The sequence below is a fragment of the Eublepharis macularius genome, chromosome 2 (genome assembly GCF_028583425.1).
Source record: "Eublepharis macularius isolate TG4126 chromosome 2, MPM_Emac_v1.0, whole genome shotgun sequence".
Taxonomy (NCBI): Eukaryota; Metazoa; Chordata; class Lepidosauria; order Squamata; family Eublepharidae; genus Eublepharis; species Eublepharis macularius.
Window position 1 is genome coordinate 102248889 of NC_072791.1, and position 18855 is coordinate 102267743.

Here is an 18855-nt window from a genome sequence, read left to right on the forward strand (position 1 = left end):
ACACACACCCCGCAAATCCTAGCACTCCCAGAACAGACTGACCAGCCACTCTCGATTAGTTTCTATTGTGGGGGGAAATGATTTCCACTGCAGAAACACATGGATCATTGCTCCCTCAGGGTCCAATCTCCCTGAAACTTGGGGGTTCTTTAGATGAAAGTTAGGAGTAGGTCCCCTGTAAATTTGGTGGATTTTGCTTGCAAAATGCTACCCCAGTCCCCTAGAGAGCTCCCCTAGATAGTTCCTCTAGATAGCTCCCCTAGGTTTGGCCATAGGGAATAATGGAGATTGGAGGTGGCTGGGAGCACCTTCTTTGGGGGAGAGCATGTAATGGCCCTCTGAGATCCAATCTTCATGAAAGTTGGGGCACCTTTAGAGGACAGCCAGGAGTATGTCCCTGAAAATTTTGAAGATTTCTTTTGCAAAATGCTACCCCCATCCCCCTGGATAGCCCCCATAGTTTTCACCATAGGGAATAATGGAGATTAGTGGTGGTTGGGGGCACCTTCTTTGGGGGTCCATAATGCCCCCCCCAAGTCCAATCTTCATGAAACCTGAGGGGTAATTAGAGGACAGTTAGGCGTAGGTTCCCAGCAAATTTGGTAAAATTTGGTCCAAAAATGGCCTCCCAGAGCCCACGAAAGCCCCAAATTGCGTTTCCCATTGGAAACAATGGTTTAATTTTGTCGACTGCAGAAAGAGAAGGTGCATCATGGAATACCATTCCTTGTCCCCTCATGCCAAAATCAGCGCTCTGCACTGACAACTCTGGTTATGACCACAGACTCTTGCAAATGCAGCTACACGAAGTTACAGAACATGTGCATGGACTGAAGCTACAGGACATGTACATAGCTTAGGGAAAAGTCAACATGGGGAGGTTGGAGCACATGTACTTCTAGTCACTCACACAAACTCGTGTAAGTCATCTTGTGTAGCTTAGCTCTTAGACTAGTGTAACTGTTTCAGTTTGCACTGTAGCAGTGCAATCTTATACCATGTTACTCTACTCTAAGCCCATTGAAATCAGTGGGTATAGACTGGAGTAACTTTACATAAGTTTACACTGTATGTGCCCAAAATGTGCCCACAGGTATATAGTATTGTTAAGATGGTGGAGGGAAATAGCTATTGGCTGTTTCCACATGCTGTTAAAGCGACAGGCTACTTACTGAATGCTGGCAGTTTTTTTCACAGATTCCAGATGCCTCCGATTTCAAAGTGGAAGCAGGCAGTTTCACTTTCGTTTGTTCAGCATCTTTTGTGAGAACGGGATTTCCCACTCTTTCCTGTGCCGGGTAAAGGACGCTGAACAAACGAAAGCCAAACTGCCTGCTTCCGCTTTGAAATTGGAGGCGTCTGGAATCTGTGGGAGAAAAAACGCCAGCATTCAGTAAGTAGCCCATCGCTTTAACTGCATGTGGGAACAGCCAACCTTTCAAATATTGTTCAGCTGAAGTGGCATCACGTGCTGGGGATGAAAATCGGTATGTTGTAATCAGTACAACAGTACTGATTACAGTACAAGTTTGGTTCATTATGAATAATTGTCAGTCAAATACACACGAATATGTATAGGTTTTCAAACTCTGTCTTTTAACATTGTGCAATCCTATTTATGTTCTTTACATATTCAGCAGTACTTTATTCACATAGAACTTTTATTTACTGAAGATTTATCATGATTATTCTATTGATAAACACTACTATTCTTGGCCTCTTTCCTCTGCTGTCTCCAGTATGTGAATGTTCTCGAATTGTCAGTGAAATAAAAATTTTCTGATTTCCTTACATAACAGAGAAATGGTTCTAGGCAGGCAGTACCTGGACTGTGAATTAAATCTGAGCCCTTTTCCCAAAAGTAGAACAAACCATTCCCCTTGAATGACTGGGGTGAGAGAGAGTTCTCAAACAACAGCACAGACTTGAAGAGCGGATGGAGAGAAATGTGCAGGGCCAGCTATGACTCGAGGCCTTTCTGCTGCCCAATCCGGCTATAAGTGGCTTTAATTGCTGGTGTGCATTATAATTATGTGCTGAAAGTCATTTTAGTAGACTTGCAGGCATGCCATTTTTAAATAATTGATTCTTTCAAAGCATCACACTAGCATGGAAATAGGTTTCCTATATTTTTACATGTTCTAGGAACATAGAGGATGCTTCTTCTTTCATGCATTCAGGGTTCAAGTGCCGCTTATTTTTGAGATACTCGAACCAGCAGCAATATTTCTTTAGTCAGCCTGCAATCAGCCTTACCAAGGAAAAACATTTACTATCTGAAACATTATAATCTTGTACTCACTTTTTTGGGACTGTTTCTGAACACAATGGGACTTTCTTCTGAGTAAAATAGATAGGATCAGGCTGGATGCATCACAGTAGTGACTTCTTAGTATGTGTGGCAAGTAGTTTATGTTTAGATTGCTGATTGTACTAGTGAATGGTTTGGTGCAAAACTATCTTTTAAATACTGATTTTTTAAAAAAACTTTGCTTTAAAATCCATAAGTAAAACAATCTTAAATCTTCAGAATCAGGTGCAGAATGTTGGCAAGGATTTATTTGCTGCATTGGAAGCACTCGGCTATTCAGATTTTCATTGTCTTCCAGGCGGGGGAGAGCCTCATCAGCTGACAGTTGTTCTTAGCTCCCTGCAGTCATTTGGCAAACATGCAAGTAATGATGTTGCCCACAAAGAAACCTGGAGAAACAGGCAGAGCCATCTCTTGCTGGTCCTTTGAGGAAGGCTGTTGGCTGCCTGTGTAATGCCACGTGCTCAGAGTTGTGTAACATGGTAGATTATTAGAATCTGATCCTGATTCAAGCTGACAGATCATGCTTCCTTTTAGACCATGAACATTGAATGGGAGATCATCGAGATTCCTGGCTTGATGGACACTTTCAAATCAAGCTCAGCATTTTCATTTCATTCCCATTCCCCTCCCTCCTTTCTAAACATTTGTAGGCTGCATTTGCCAATGATGGCAAATTTATGCATGTTTTGAATTTCCCGCAACCCATACCCTATTGTATTGTTCATTGAATGCCCTAACTCTTGATCATATTGACTTCCACAATGTAATCCACCTTGAGTCTCAGTGAGAAAGGCAGACTATAAATAATCAAACAAGCAAGCAAGCACCATTGCAAGATACTGGCAATCTCCAAGTCTGACCCTAGTTTTAGTATTAATTTGTGAGATAAATAGTAGAAGCACATTCTAGTCCTATGCAGATATCTCCTAACTGGTGGGCACTTACCTCTCAGGGAAGGGGGCAGGAGCGTGGTAGCCCCACCCCTTGCCTCCATGTAATTGCTGAGTGGGGGCGAATACATGGAGGAAGTGCCCACCTGTGTGTACCTTCCCCCCACGGTCAGCAATGTTCCAAAACCAGCATTACTGATCACAAGGAGGGCATGTACTCAGGGGCACTTCCACTGTGTGCTTGCTTCATGCAGACTCCTCAGCAATTGCAAGGAGGCAGGAGGTGGGTCCATCACCATCATATCTGTTCTCCCTCCCCACATGGTGAGTGCCCACATGATCACGGCGTCTGCATGGGGCTTCGTTCTCCATGGGGAAAGGCAGTAGGATTTCCAAAATTGCTATGATGTCAGAAACAACAGGTTGCCAGGGCTGCTTCACAGGCAATCCAAACAGCTGTTTGCCTAACTTTGAAAGAGCATTGGTGCAGAAGGAAGAAATGGGCATGGTGTGTATCCCCCACTTTCCAGGTTCTGGAAGTGCCACTGGGACTTGTCTTCTCTCAGCCAGTGCTCATATGGGAGGAAGTGACACTTGTAGAGCTACCCTACTACTGCCCTGCCAAGGCAAACCCTAGACTGGGGCTCATCTCCCAGGTGGTGGCAGAACCGGAGGAGGTGAGCCATTTCCCAATGGCTCACACTTGCATTGCAAGTTCTAGAGGTTCAAGCAGCACTGCAGAGGATCATCCTATTCCCAATCACCAGTGGCATAGTGGGAGAGGAGTCCGTGGATGTGGTTTGCACCCTTCGTTGCCTCCCAGACTTGCTCTATCCTCAGCTTGCTTGGGGTAGCAAAACACCTTGAACTGGTGCTGCAGTTTGCTTTCTGTTTGATGTATTTGTGATGCATGTGGGCTGCTGATGCTGTTTCCCTGTAGAGAATTTTAACACAGACATTTGTTCCTTCCTCTTACCCTCTTTAAAATAAAGCTAATTAGTACTTTTGTGAAGATTGTTAGCCATTATTAGTGTTAACAATCTGTATTAAGAAGAATACAACAAATCTTGTCATTTTACTGTACCTTGGGGAAGAGGATCTGAATGGTGGTAAGAAAATAACATGCTAGTTTTAGCAAAAGGAAAAATAAAAAATGAGAAGGCAGTTGCTTGTTTTGTTCCATTACAAAATAGGGCTCATCAGAGCTCTCTACCCTGTTCCAGCTGCTGCTCCTTCCTAGCTGTAGCCAGTGGATGCATCAAGCTCTCTGGGGAAGCACTTTGTCTGATTCTTTCTTCTATTTCCTACCTGCAGTTCTTTGTTCCCTAACAAGTGATCATGGACCTTGAGTGCAAACACTTTTCAAGTGAAATTGGGTAAAGGTAATGGATGTGAAAACCCATTTGTAACCCAGCTGCTGATGTGTTAGTGAATACCTATATCTGTCCCTCTGTAAGAACTGGGAGGGGGGTCACTTAATATTGCCCAGTATCTCTTCCCCATGCTCTTTCCTCTTTCTGGCATATTGCATATCCTATCCCCTTTCTCTGCTCTCTTTTCTTCTCCCCACTCACTGACCATGCCCCCAGTCTTCAGCGTTATTTATTCATTTGTACCCCACCTTTCTTCCTAATGGGGAACCAAAGCATAATTCTCCTTTTTCTCCATGTTATCATCAGAAAAACCACCTTGTGAGGAGAGTAGGCTGAGAGAGAGAGAGACTGGGCCAAGGTCAACCAACAAACTTCCTTGGCCTAGTGGAGATTCGAAACTAGGTGTCATGGATCATAGTCTGACACACTAACTACCACATCACACTGGCTATCAGCTTTCACTGCTTTCCTTCTCTTAGTAGGCTCTCCCTGGGGAAATTATAGCAAAATTGTAAAAGTTGTGTGGCAGCAAGTTGCTCAGGTGAGTTGTGCAGTAGCCACTGCCAGGCTGAGCCAAGATGTGCAGGCTGCTGCTGGGCCCAGGCAAGTTGTGTGGCATCATTGCCACTACTGCACCTGAGTGAGTTGTGCAGATGGTTTCTGCTGAGCCTGGCCCTAATGAATTCCACCCTCCAGGGAAGGAGGGGGAGGAGCAACTAGGAGTGAACTGAGAAGCCAAGTGGCCCTACAAAAGGCCCTGCCCCTTCCCATCCCTATAACTAACATAAATCAAGAGTTGAAGGCTGGCAATATTGTTGTAGTTTCTAGCACCCCCTCCCCCCAATAGTTACTGAGATCCTCTTTTAAAATAATAATAATAACTGTGTTTATATATCCTTCTAGCCAGATTAGTACCCCATTCTGAGCAGTAAACAAAGTCACTGTTATTATTTTTCCCCAATACAGTTGGAGAGTTGGCTGAGAGGAGTGGCTTACCCAAGGCCACCTACTGAGCTCGTGGCAGTAGTGGGATTCAAAACAGCGGAGTAATGATTTGCATCCCAACCATTTAACAATTATGCCACAGCAGATACAGATGCTACTTCTTTTATTTGGTTTTGTATGTGTGTGTGTGACAATCCCTATCTATCTATCTATCTATCTATCTATCTATCTATCTATCTATCTATCTATCTATCTATCTATCTATCTATCTATCTATCTATCTATCTATCTATCTATCTATCTATCTATCTATCTATCTATCTATCTATCTATCTATCTATCATCTGATTTTCCCGCAAACCTGGGGCTTTTCTCAGGTTTGCAGAAAGATCTGCCTTGTCTATTCATATACTAAATCCCTGGATTTAAGTATCCACAGATGGGACCATGTTGAGAATTAGATATATTGACAAGTGTTGGACCTGCAAGGACTTGAGTGGGGCATCTAATTTCCCCCCTTCCCCACTATTTCCTTTAGCCCTTTCCTGAAAGCCCCCATAGCTGATCCCCTTTCCCTGCTTACTTCTCTCTACTCATTAGAACTACTTTATCTGTCCCCTTGTCTCCAGCTTTCCCACCTTCACTCCTAGCAGCTTTTATCCACAAAAACTATGGCTGAGTTGTTCAGTGCTGGCTACTGGGCCTAGTGGTCCTGTGGGGAACCCACAAGGACTTGCAAGGGACACTTTATTTTCCAGTATATTGCTGTTCACACACCATTTCCCTTTTATCTGCCTCCTGGCAGTCCTCATATCCTCACATTTCCCTTCTTCCTTCTGTCCTTTTATCTGCCTTGTCATCTTAAGCTTAAATAAATTATTATTTATTTACTTCATTTATATCCTATCTTTCTCCAGAAAGCAGCTTACATCATTCTCCTATCCTTCATTTATCCTCACAACAACCCTGTGAGGTGGGTTAGGCTGAGAATGTGTGACTGTCCCGAGGTGACCCAGTGAGCTCCAATTGCATAACAGGGAAGATGAAGAGACAATACGTTAAAGACCAGAAATTATCTTTAATTATACTCTGTTTAATTCAACAACACTGAATTGTTTCAAGAATGGCCTGGGGTCGTTTTTAACTATAACAGTATCCCATCTCTCAAGATGTCAATGAACAAATACATTAATGGGATATCTGTTCCAGTTATCACAAGTTCAGTTCAATAACCTCTTAACCTAATCACCCTTTTATTTTTTGTATTTGTATTTTGAATCCCTGCTTGCAAAGATTTTTGACAACATGTGCATCTGGGTGAGTACAAACACATTCACCAATTCTAGATCACCACTAGCCAAATGTTCTTTGTCATATATCCTGGAAACCATCATGTAATTTTCATGAAATAGACATCTATTTGTCTGGCATCTTGCATCCTCTGTTTGTATTGAATCTGAACCATGAGCACCTGAAATCATAATAAAAAAGCAAGGCTTCATGCAGGATTCTAAGGCATTATATTTTTTCTTCCACCAAACAGGTAACACCAGTGGATAAAAAAAGATGTGCACCGCCCTTAGCCCAAAGGCCCGAGGCCCTGGCCTCTCAGATATGCATCAGTATAGTCAGTGGCTGGCCAGCAGACACGAAGCAAACTTATTACCAATGAAGGAGGATTTGGCACTGTGGCTGACAAACCTGCTGGGTAAGGTTATTTTTCTATACAGTTACTATTTCCAAAACTTCCTAGATAATAGCAAATTAGTCAGGTTTAGTTTCCTAAACCAAAAGCAGAAAGGCCTGCTTCACATAAATAATTAACCTCCTGGGTTCCATCTTGTCTCCTTTCCTATTCAGTATGTCTTCTTGGTGAGATCATTGCAGCAGACTTCACATCTGTGTACTCACAGTAAAATTAACAGGTTTGGTGTGGTGCAGTTGTGCCTTTTCTTTTAATTGGTCTCTAATGTGCTACTGGAGTCCAATCTTGTTCTTCTACTGCAGACCAATACAGCTACCCATCTGAATCTTTCTTCTCTTTTTCTGTTTTTTGTAGCGGAGAGAGAGATTATTTCTTCCCAGTTGCTGTTAATTAATATCTGTTAATATTCTGAAAGCTGTGTGTATTCTGTAGTGGTGATGGTGGTAAAGTGGGCTCAATTCTCTGCTCATTGCACTTGTGGGATGCTGCTGACTGGCAGAGCTTTTCTGTATTGTGAGGAGGCTTGTATTTCAGGCTCCTGAGTATTTAGACCCAGAAAATGTACAGGCTTCCAATGAATCTAGTTAATCCAGTTCAGTCTCAGGGTGCCACTGGAGTGCAGGCTAGTCCCAGATTATGGATAACTTTCAGTTGGTAAGATTTAGTGACAAGTTGCCTCAAAGGGTGCAGACCACCACATCGATCCTCAACCATAGTTTCTGTTGGCTGATAGTTGTGTTCTAGGTTGGACTTGTAGAGTGGGCCCAGGAGGTTATAAATGTCTCCTTGAGGGAAGGGCTGGTGTCAATCACCTTGAAATAAGTATCCTTGGACCTTAAAGATTTAAACAACTGGTATTTGGTGGCTAATATTTCACTCCTGAGTAAGGTATTCAAACACAATGAACACATAACTAAAGGTAGTTTTGAAGGAAATGGATTATGTAGGCTCATTTCAATCCAGATTAAAGTCTGGGTTTGGAGTTAAAATGGCCTTGATTGAAACCTGACACAGGGCCAAGCTACAAGTGACGAATGACACTTGAACGGCAAGTGTATTTCTCCCTGTTCACTTGCCCTCCACTCAATCCACTTGCCGTTCAAGTGTCATTCGTCATGTGTAGCTTGGCCCTAATTCTCTTTTTTGGGAGAGTGATTGGGGGTGAGGAAATGTTTCCTGCTTCTCCTGGTCCTCTTGGCAGCTTTCAACACTACTAGTCATGCTTTCATTCTTGTGTGACTGGCTAAATTGGGAGAACAAGATGCCATACTTTGGAAGTTCTGCTGCTACTTAATTTATGGGTGTTGCTAGGAAACTGCTGCTTAGCCCACTGGTATTTATGGTGTGAGCCTTGCAAGGATTAAATCTGTCCCCTGTGCTATTCAGCACCATCATGAAGCTACTGGAAGACATTATCCAGGGATTTGGAGATGATGCTCAGTTCTTTTTATCTATACCAGCGGAGTCAGGTGGGTCTGCAGAAGTCCTGAACAAATGCTTGGAGAAGGTAATAAGATGAATGAGGACCAATGAATTGAAGATCAATCCTGGCAGGACTGAAGGACTGTTGTTCAGTGGTAAAGATGCTCAGGGAATAAGGAGTCAGCCTGTCCTAGAGGGGGCTGTACACCTTCTGAAAGAGAAGGTTGGGAGCCTGGGATACTGCTGAATCTTGTCCTACATTTGAAAGTTCAAGGGTCTTCCATGGCATGTAGCACCTTCTATCACCTGTGATCACATTCATGTTAGCTTATTAGCTTTATGTAGAGCTGTCTCTGACAACTGTCCAGAAACTTCAGTTAGTTCACAAGGAGGCAGCCATGTTGTTACTCTGCTATTGTCACCCTTTGGCTGAAAGATCTGCACTGTTTTATTATCAGGCACAATTAAAAGTACTAGTTTTTGCATTTAAAGCCCTAAACAGTTACCTGCTTGTGGTGCATGCAGAGCAGTAAGTGAACCATTTGCCTTTTGCCAACAAGCAGTTGGCCAGATGCTGCTCTGCAGGGTCTGAACTAGGTTGCTTCAGAAGTTTATTTTCTCCGCCACTTCCTGGTTGAGTGGCCACCAGCAAGCACGGCTGAAGTTCAGCACAGATCTGCTTTGCTCCATATTCACTATTTTGTATTCTAAGGTAAACTCCATGTGTGACGTGTCTCTATAAAACAGTCTTTAAGTTCCATGCATGTGCGACACTTCAAATTACGTGAAATTTAACAGGTTGGATCCTATGCAGCACCATGGTTCTTTCTGCCTTCCCATAGCAGCCACCCACACTACTAAGGAAACAGTGTGAAGGGTCAGGAGATCTCTATGGACTAAAGCAATGAAAAATGAGTGGCTACAGTGAGGAGGAGGAAGCAGTTAAGACTGATTATGCTGTTTCTTGCATCTGTGGAGCCTCTACTGCCAGCAGAAGGTTTCATGCCAGTAGAAAGGAGGCATAGGATCAAACTTGGCATATTTTATGTTTTTCACTGAAAAATAAATATTTAAAATCTCTTAGAATTCTTTCATTTCTATTTAATGTAATTTGTCAAGGTTTAACTATGTATTTCACAGTCTCTAAAGTGGCATACCTTGGCAGACTTGAAAAGTGCAGCACGGTATTTACTGTCTTAAAATCAGATAGATTTTTAATTGTATGATGCTGGCAATAGTGTTGTAAGTACTGCTCTACCACCTACAAACTTACTGCTCTGCCATCTCTGAGTGGATCAGGATATTATCAGATTTTCCTCCTCTTCTTCGTGGTATGGTCCCCTCTTTTCTGGTCAAATTGTTCTATATGCCTCCTTTTCTTTCCAAGTATCTGCTTTCAAATTTATATCCAACAGATGATTGCTACCTGGAATACAAAGAACATGCTTAGATTTTGGAACTGGATGTATTTTATTTATTAATGTAAGAAATTCTTAAGCTTCAAACTCTTGGCCAAAAGATGCTCTACTGGCTACCAAAGAGCAACTTATGCAGCTTTGCTTTTCACTGTGAAACAATATGATGGCTTAAGGAAATGCTTTCAGAGCTTTTCTCATATGGAATGTAATTTTCTTGTCTGTCACTCACTCCCTGGCAGCCTCTCCCCTGTGGACCTGTTGGATGGTGCTGGCTGAGCTGGGCCTGGTTGCATGGTGGGGAACCCATAAGGACTTGCAGGGGGTACTTCACTTTTCCCTGTATCCCCTTCCACACATTATTTCTTCTTTCTCATCTCTTTATGCTCTTTATGTGACACCATAAGGGTAAGAACAAGTATGCTTATGTTATTTTGTATAAATGTTGTTGTTATATAGACTCTCTGTAATCAGCAGATGTTTGCAACATAATTGTTTATTATACGTAAATATAGTGGTTGCCCCTGAGGAAGTCTCCAAGGACGAAGAACTAAAGAGATAAAGTGCCGACTGTAGTTCCGGGCATACTCCGAGATTGTGTTCTCCATCTGCACTTCGGACTCTTCCATAATCTACAAAAAGAAAAGATATAAGAGAAGAAAACAATTATATCAGAAGTCCTTGTATAACATCTCTAAGACTTACCTGTTTTGCCTGTACGCCCTTGAATCCCCAGCTTGTGGACTCTGTGTTATGAATTCATGATGTATATGTGTAATTAATGTGAAATGTAGATGATACACTTACTGAATACACCATTAGTAGGTTCTTACCATGCATGACTAATATATATTCTGTTTCAAATTGTGAGTTAAAAATATTTTTCTCCTCCGGTTTTTTTGCTTTTCTTGACTGTGGTCCACCTGGGGGAAGCCCTATTTGTTGTTACCTGTTGAATAGTAGCAAGCAACTGAGTCTGATAAGTCATTCAAGTCATCTGGTATTTAGTTGTCCGGTGGTTGCTTCTGAGCCTGGCGTCAATGAGTCTTCCCTCAAAGGCCAAAAGAGCCCTGGAAAGCCCTTCCTCCTCCTCCTGTCTTTTACTGACAGAAACCAAGCTTGGAATACTGGCTAAATTGTTATGTTTGCCTAGTAACAATTACTGAGGGCATCAGGTTAAAGCTGCAGGTACTCCTTTTATCATTTAGGGATTTTTTTTACCCCTCCCTCTCCCCATTTTTGTTTTTAGTGTTCAGATTTTTCTGCAACCTTGGGGCATTTTTCAGATGAGTAGAAAGATCTATCTTGTCGATGGCTCCAGTCTCTGGATTTAAGTATCCGCAGATCAGGGCCACTTGACTATTAGTATATAAGATTAAACAAAGGAAGGAGGCCTGGAATTTGCTTTGATTTTATATTTGTAACATACATATGAGTTACTTGCTTGGCTAAGTTCTTCTTGTTCCATCGTTGAAGAGATACTTTTAAAAAGTTGAATAGATGCCCAGAATCCAACCTGAACAACTTACAGTGCAATCCTAAGGAGAATAGTAGAGTCCAGTAGCACCTTAAAGACTAACCAACTTTATTGTAGCATAAGCTTTCGAGAATTGCAGTTCTCTTCATCAGATGCATGCTTATGCTACAATAAAGTTGGTTAATGTTCAAGGTGCTACTGGACTTATCTTTAAGGTGCTGCTGGACTCGTCATCAGATGTATGCTTATGCTACAATAAAGTTGACTAGTCTTTAAGGTGCTACTGGACTCTTTACTATTTCGCTACTACAGACTAGCACGACTAACTCTTCTGGATCCTAAGGAGAGTTACTCCAGTCTAAACCCATTGAAATCAGTGGTCTTAGACTGGAGTAACTCTCCTTAAGATTTCTCTGTTAGTCTAGAAAATACACAGCTTTGGTACATTTATTTGCATGAGGAAACATTTTAAGCTCAAAGAAGAACTCATGACATTCGAAATCAGTGGATTTTGGTATGGTTATGTGGGTTTTGCGTCATTGAGCCTATATGAGATAGCTGCATCCCAAAGACCCCTGAATCTCTCAGATGTGGGTTGCGTGAGATTATGCAATCTTTCAAAAATTGCTTTGGTGAGATTCATAAAATTGTATTTTATCTTTTAGATCTAAAATATATGCTTATCTGCTTCTGTTATCTTTTACATATGGATCTGTAATGTGTATTTTTGTGATATCTATATATTTGACTATTTCAAGAGTGATTAGATTTATTTTAAATAAAAGTCTTAAATGACAAGCATGAGTGATTTTTGGCTAGAATACAAGGTTTTCACTTTGTACCAGGAATAAATAAACTTCTGATCACTCAATCAGGAGGCTGTTAACCTGTAAGAGAGAAATTGTGGGCGAGAACAGCTATCTTAAATACAGTTATGTAGTTTATTGGTAAAAGCATTGCTTTAAAATAGACAAAGAGACTCATAGTTTCCACATGTCTATTTTAAAAGGAATGCTTCCCCATAGTGAGATGTTACTCCGAAGGACCCTCTTCGCCCTTCATTGGCAGGTTTGCCTTCAAGAAAGAAGAAACAACCCATTGGAACTGTACATTTTGAAAGACGAACTTTGTATTTATATGCATGTTATTATACATGGATCTGTAATGTGTATTTTTGTGATATCTATATATTTGACTATTTCAAGAGTGATTAGATTTATTTTAAATAAAAGTCTTAAATGACAAGCATGAGTGATTTTTGGCTAGAATACAAGGTTTTCACTTTGTACCAGGAATAAATAAACTTTTGGCATCATGTCATTAGTTTGTTTGATCATTGTGGAGACCCGCCATATAGTAGATAGCATTCTACTATGCTATGTCTGTAGTAACTCATTTTCACACAGTCTGCCACTGAAAATAGTGCATGGAGCTGAGGCACCATGCAAATTGCTGCACTGGGAGCCACTTCTTATCCCCAATTAGCACTTTCCTGCTTCACGGGAAAGGTAGTCCTTCATTCAAGAGACAATCGCTTTCCTGTGAGTAGTCTAGAAAAAGGTCTTATGATGATCTCACATGGCCCATTGTCCTGCTCTTCATCCTTAATTAATGGAAGTTTTTAAATTTCTTTTCATCTCATGCTTAGCCACTCATTTAATAAAAATTAACATCCTCCAATGATCTTTAATGTTTTCTGCAAATCAATTTGGAGGAAAGAAAAAGGTGTTATTGCTTGACTTGTCTTATGAAAATATTACTGTATGTTCTCGTTTAAACTTTTTTTATTCTAAAGAATGTGATTTTAATTTTATTTATCACAGTTGTACTTCACTTTTCTTCTGAAAAACTCAGAGTGGCTTATTGTGTAGTTTTTAGTTCTGTAATTGGTTTAAATCTCAGGGAGAAAGACTTTAAATGAATGAACAAATGCATGCACAAATGAATGAATGACAGGATGTTGTTCTGCCCAGACAGCTTAAAACACTTTAGCAGATACTTTACAAGATCAAACATTGAAACACTACTGCAATATGTTTATTACTTTTATTTTAAAACCTCCCCCTCCCCCAAGGTGTTTCTATTTGAGGTTTCTGTTGTGGCTTCTACTTTCTGGAATAGCCTACTTGAAGAGGCCAGGAATGCTTTCACACTTCTATCATTCCACAGAATGTGCAAAATAGAATTATTCAGGAGGGTATTCCTTCTCTCAAGAAAATAAGACTGTAGTGATGTCTGTGAAATTTTAGACAGATCATTACATTATACGTTGCATATACTGTTTGGAGTGTATTATTAATATGTTTGCATTGCATAATTGGTTGTTTGTATTACATTAACCTTATTTACGTTGTTTTAAATTTTTTTATAATGTTCTTAAAATACTCTAGTGGAGACTTTACAAGATAAAATGTTAAAACGCTATACTAATATGTCATGTTTTTAAAAACCTATCAAGAACAACATCAGGACTGTCCTTTCTGATAAAAGCTTTTGTCTCTTATTGTCTAGAAGAAAGCCTGATAGTAAACTACCAAAAATTCAAGGTTGTTATCTTTGATTAAAAAACCCTCATGCACATCGTAAGTGGCAAATTCATGATATTAACATTGAGGAAGTCCCCCTATTTCAAATACCTAGGAGTTTGGTTTGATTAGAGATTAACTTTGTCAGTGTAAGCTGCTCATATTAAAATATTCTCCCTATGTAACAAAAGGCAAGACCCAGCTACAGTAGCAAAAAACCAAAAGAGGAAAGAACCCTGCCAAGTCAAAAGCATATCGGAAATTTACTTAAACAAATTAAAGTGGCAAGTGCTCAATTTCTCATGTGCATACAGCAATACATAGCAAATACGTATGTGTAATTGACTCCACAGGTAATGACTCCAAGGTACAAGGTAAGTAAGTTCAGCATATAGTCTTTAAATATGTAATCTCTTCTTTCTTCTTCCAGTTTGCAATATGACCAGCGGATTGATGGTGATTAATTCCAGACGCCCAAAACCGGGACCGGCTCTTTCTCACGCAGATTTCGTCCCCACGGACTTCCTCAGGGGCGTGTCAGTATTGCACTGTTGAATTGGGATTCCCGTCCAATCACCTTTCTTTGGCAACATGACAGTTCTGTGTTCAATCGATTGTAAGACATCGATGGAACACAGAACTGCCGTGTTGCTGAAGAAAGATGATTGGACGGGAATCCCAATTCAACAGTGCAATACTGACACGCCCCTGAGGAAGTCCGTGGGGACGAAATCTGCATGAGAAAGAGCCGGTCCCGGTTTTGGGCGTCTGGAATTAATCACCATCAATCCGCTGGTCATATTGCAAACTGGAAGAAGAAAGGAGAGATTACATATTTAAAGACTATATGCTGAATTTACTTACCTTGTACCTTGGAGTCATGACCTGTGGAGCCATGTTAAAATATTGGCTACAGCAGCAACAAATATTATTTTCTTTTATTCATCTGGGGCTTGATCCAGCTGTCATTAAATTCTTCAGTGGCAATGTGACCAATAAAGTTTATATGGGGTTGGTATCTGGATTGGCAAAATAGTCCTTTGATTCAGTTCTCCTTAAATTTTTACTTTCCATCACTGTCATTCTCTGAACTGTGTAGCTGGGGTGGCCTTCCAAGTTGAATTGGGACAATCATTATCTCTTAAAGTTCAGGCTTGACTGAAGGCTTTTTCTCTTAAAATTATACAGTCTAACATCCAAGAAGGCTACCTTGACTTAATCAGAGAAAACTCTTATGTTTCCTATTGGAATAAATTTCTAGAGCAACGACTTCAGCTCCTCAGTCTTACTTTGGACTCCCTTTATTTAGACACAAGACAGGAAGCTATGAGCATGATTAAGAAATGTCTATTTAGGTACAATTACAACTGCATGATCTGTAGAGCACATGATGTTTGCTCTACTCAATTAGTTGGTATCCTTCCATCTGACCAGCTTCGTTAGTACTACTGTTCAAATTTGACTGTTTCTTGATATAAGTGTGCCTTAATTTTGGCATGCATCTAGATGCCTTACCATCTAGAGTTTTGCAGTTGAGGTATAGTAGGGTACCATACTCTGATACTGCATGTGACTGTGGTGTAGGTAGTGTGGACAGTCTATATGATGTGACTTTTGAATGCAAGTATTTTTCTGAGGCTAGAAAGTTCTTAATTTTTCCTTTGCTCCAATGTAGATAATAGTAGACCTATAACTATCAGTTAAAATTTTTTAGACACTTGTGCTTGCTTTTTGCAGCCATTTAAATGTTGTCTAGTTTTTCTATATTTTAATAGTCTGCTTAAAAATAATAAGCTAAGAATCAGTATGAGGAAGAGAGAAAGAATGTTTTTAAAAGCCCAAAGCTCTCTGGTAACACTAGGAGGAGGAAGGAATGGAGGCTGTGGGATATTGAGGCAAGTACAGGGAAAACTTGGATGCTGTTACCTCTGTGAATTCTCTGCATTTGCGGCAGCAACAAGAAGAAAACAGAAGATCATTACCATGTGGAAGTAGCATACGATTGCTAACCAGTATATCACAGTGGTTTTCTTTATCTCTGTTGTCTGATAATGTTATCTCTTCCTGTTGTGGTTGTGTGTGTTTTATAGAATATATTTCTTCATTTTAGCTATTCAAATAGTATTGAGCCTGCTGTAAAGTATCCTGCCTATGATCATAGTTTTTTCCTAATAAAGGCTCCGCTGTTTATTATTAAGAATTGGTGGATGAGTGCATTTGCAATGTATCACCAAATTCTTCAATAACGTGCAACTGCAGTTCTGCACAGACTAAATTTTCAACCCAGTTGTGCCTCTTCTGATAATGAAGTCAAAGCTGCTGCTGATTTCTATTCTTTTTATTGCATTTCAGGAAAGGACATAACAGCTGAAACCTTTATGGAGAAATTGGATAATGGTGCTTTGCTGTGTCGACTAGCAGAGACTTTACAAGATAAGTTTAAAGAAAACTGCATTGAGACCAATAAGTTTGGAAAGGTAAGTCTTGGATAAACTGTGTGGCAATATGAATGATCAGCAATCTGTTTCATAGAGAGGTAGCTTCAACTTTTCCAAAGCACAGTGGTCCACTCTCACAGTGATATCTTAAGCAGCGTTACCCCTGAATAGAGAAGGGCATGAACCACATTATGAACTTCAAAAACCCACAAAAATGGTGATCGCGCGATCATGATCCAGCAGTTCGTTATCGGCCATGGCCAACGAACCAGCGGTCAGTAAAAGCCTGGTTTGGTGCATTCGGCCGTGGTTCGGGAAGCCAGACACTAAGGCGCCAGCAATCAATTCCCCTGGCAACAGAGCCGGGGGAATGCCTGAACCCTGTCTGCACTCCTTCTGTCGCCCTGGAAACCTGAATGGAAGCCCAGCTTACCTTGATCAGCAGGTCTTCCTTCCAACCACGGAGCTGCAAAGCAGTTTCAAGTTGGGAGAAGACACCCAGGGGAGGGAGGGGAAAGGGGTGTCCTGTAGCCACGGGCACTCCAATCTCATCCCTGCAAATCCTGATAGGCAGCTCTGACAGCCAAACACAGACATCCTGCCTTGCTCAATGGGACCTGTGCTTATAAATAGCTATGGGCTCCCAGGCTGGGTTTCACTTTCAACGAGCAGCGGAGTGGGACAGAGCTCTTGCTTGCCACTTGCTAGCCTTTGGGGAGAGAGACTAATTCAGCTTGGATTTGGGGGATAGGGATCTATCTCCTCTGGTTTCAGGGCTGCTGCCTGGCTCTGGGGCCAAGCTCAGTGGGCACCTCGGCGGAGGGCTCACATTATTATTCATCAGTGCCTGATCTGTTCAGGTCTGTGGGAGTGGTGGGCTAGGGCTCTAGTTCCTCCTTCCCTCTGGTTCCAGGGCTGCTGCCAGGCCCTGGGGCCAAGCTCAGTGAGTACCTGGGCTGAGGGCTCACATTGATTATTAATAATCAGTGCCTGATCTGTTCAGGTCTGTGGGAGTGGTGGGCTAGGGCTCTAGTCCCTCCCTCCCTCTGGTGCCAGGGCTGCTCCCAGGCCCTGGGGCCAAGCTCAGTGGGTACCTGGGCTGAGGGCTCACATTGATTATTTTTAGTCAGTGCCTGATTGGGTCAGGTCTGTGGGAGTGGTGGGCTAGGGCTCTAGTCCCTCCCTCCCTCCCTCTGGTTCCAGGGTTGCTACCATGCCCTGGGGCCAAGCTCAGTGGGCACCTCAGCTGAGGGCTCACACAGTGTTATTAGTGCCTGATCTGGTAAGGTCTGTGGGAGTGGTGGGCTAGGGCTCTAGTCCCTCCCTCCCTCTAGTGCCAGGGCTGCTGCCAGGCCCTAGGGCCAAGCTCAGTGGGCACCATGGCGGAGGGCACACAGAGTCATCTCCTTTCCTGTCCTCCTTAATTCTAGTTTGGTGGCACAATGACTCTTCCTCTTGTGTTGGCTGCCAAGGGTGGTTGTGGGGTGAAGTGCAATGGCAGTCCTCCTGGTTTAGTTGTGGAAAGCAGTATTGAGTGTAGCTTGGGGGCCGCAGGGAGTCCTCCCGCTCCCCCCAATTCACCTATGTGGGCTGTGGAGGCCCAAGAGGTTTTTGCGCAGAGGGGAGAGAATCTCTCTCAACATTTTGAGGAGGGGTGGGTGGGTGATGGATCCCTGGAGGAATGGTATGTGTGTTATGAATGATCCCTCCCGTCCCCATCCCAAACTCTCGGTGGTGTCCTCTCTTGAAGTCCACCCCTCACCCCGTGGTCCACGTCCAGCTCCGCAGCGCAGCCTGTAACCATTCGTCCTTCTTCCCCTGGGACATGTAGCAGTCGACATTACAACGCCTCTATATGGAGGCATTTTTGGGCCCTTCCTAATGACCCCCGTGTGGTGTGGTGCTGTGCCTGTGATGTTCTGGTGCACAGGGGCAAAAACTCAAAGCACCTGTCTTTGACAGTCCTGACTCAGCACCTGAAGAGGCACCACCCGAGCCTGTCTCCCTCCTCACCCAGTGATTCATCCATTGGGGGGAGGAAAGGGGACCACCAGCTCCTCTGATCGGTGGTCAGTGGGAGGATCACTTTGCCCTGAGGGTGATGCTGGTGAGAGCAGAGTGCTCTGGTAGGCTGCGCTGGCGGAGGTTGTCCCCTCGGGGTCTGAGACAGCACCGCTTACAACCTTGAGGCTGATGGCTCAGGAGGCAGCTGCCGCCACACTGTTCCTCAGTGGGACTCTCAGGTGAAGACCCGCAGTGGCTGGGGGATCAGGCCCCCATCCGAATGACACGTCCTCTCCCTCCCACTCCAGGAATACCAGCGCGCTCCTCTTTGGCCTGGCGGTTGCGGG

General features: G+C 42.5%; 1 protein-coding gene across 1 annotated transcript in view; it reads left to right on the forward strand.

Moving 5' to 3' along the window:
• Nucleotides 1-18855, forward strand: part of GAS2 (growth arrest specific 2) — a 232832-nt gene that overhangs the window by 12590 nt on the left and 201387 nt on the right. Inside the window, exons 2-3 of the mRNA XM_054972360.1 lie at nt 7066-7230; nt 16419-16543. Coding sequence (XP_054828335.1) covers nt 7089-7230; nt 16419-16543 — 267 coding nt within the window. The 5' untranslated portion in view covers nt 7066-7088. The remainder of the gene's footprint in view (nt 1-7065; nt 7231-16418; nt 16544-18855) is intronic.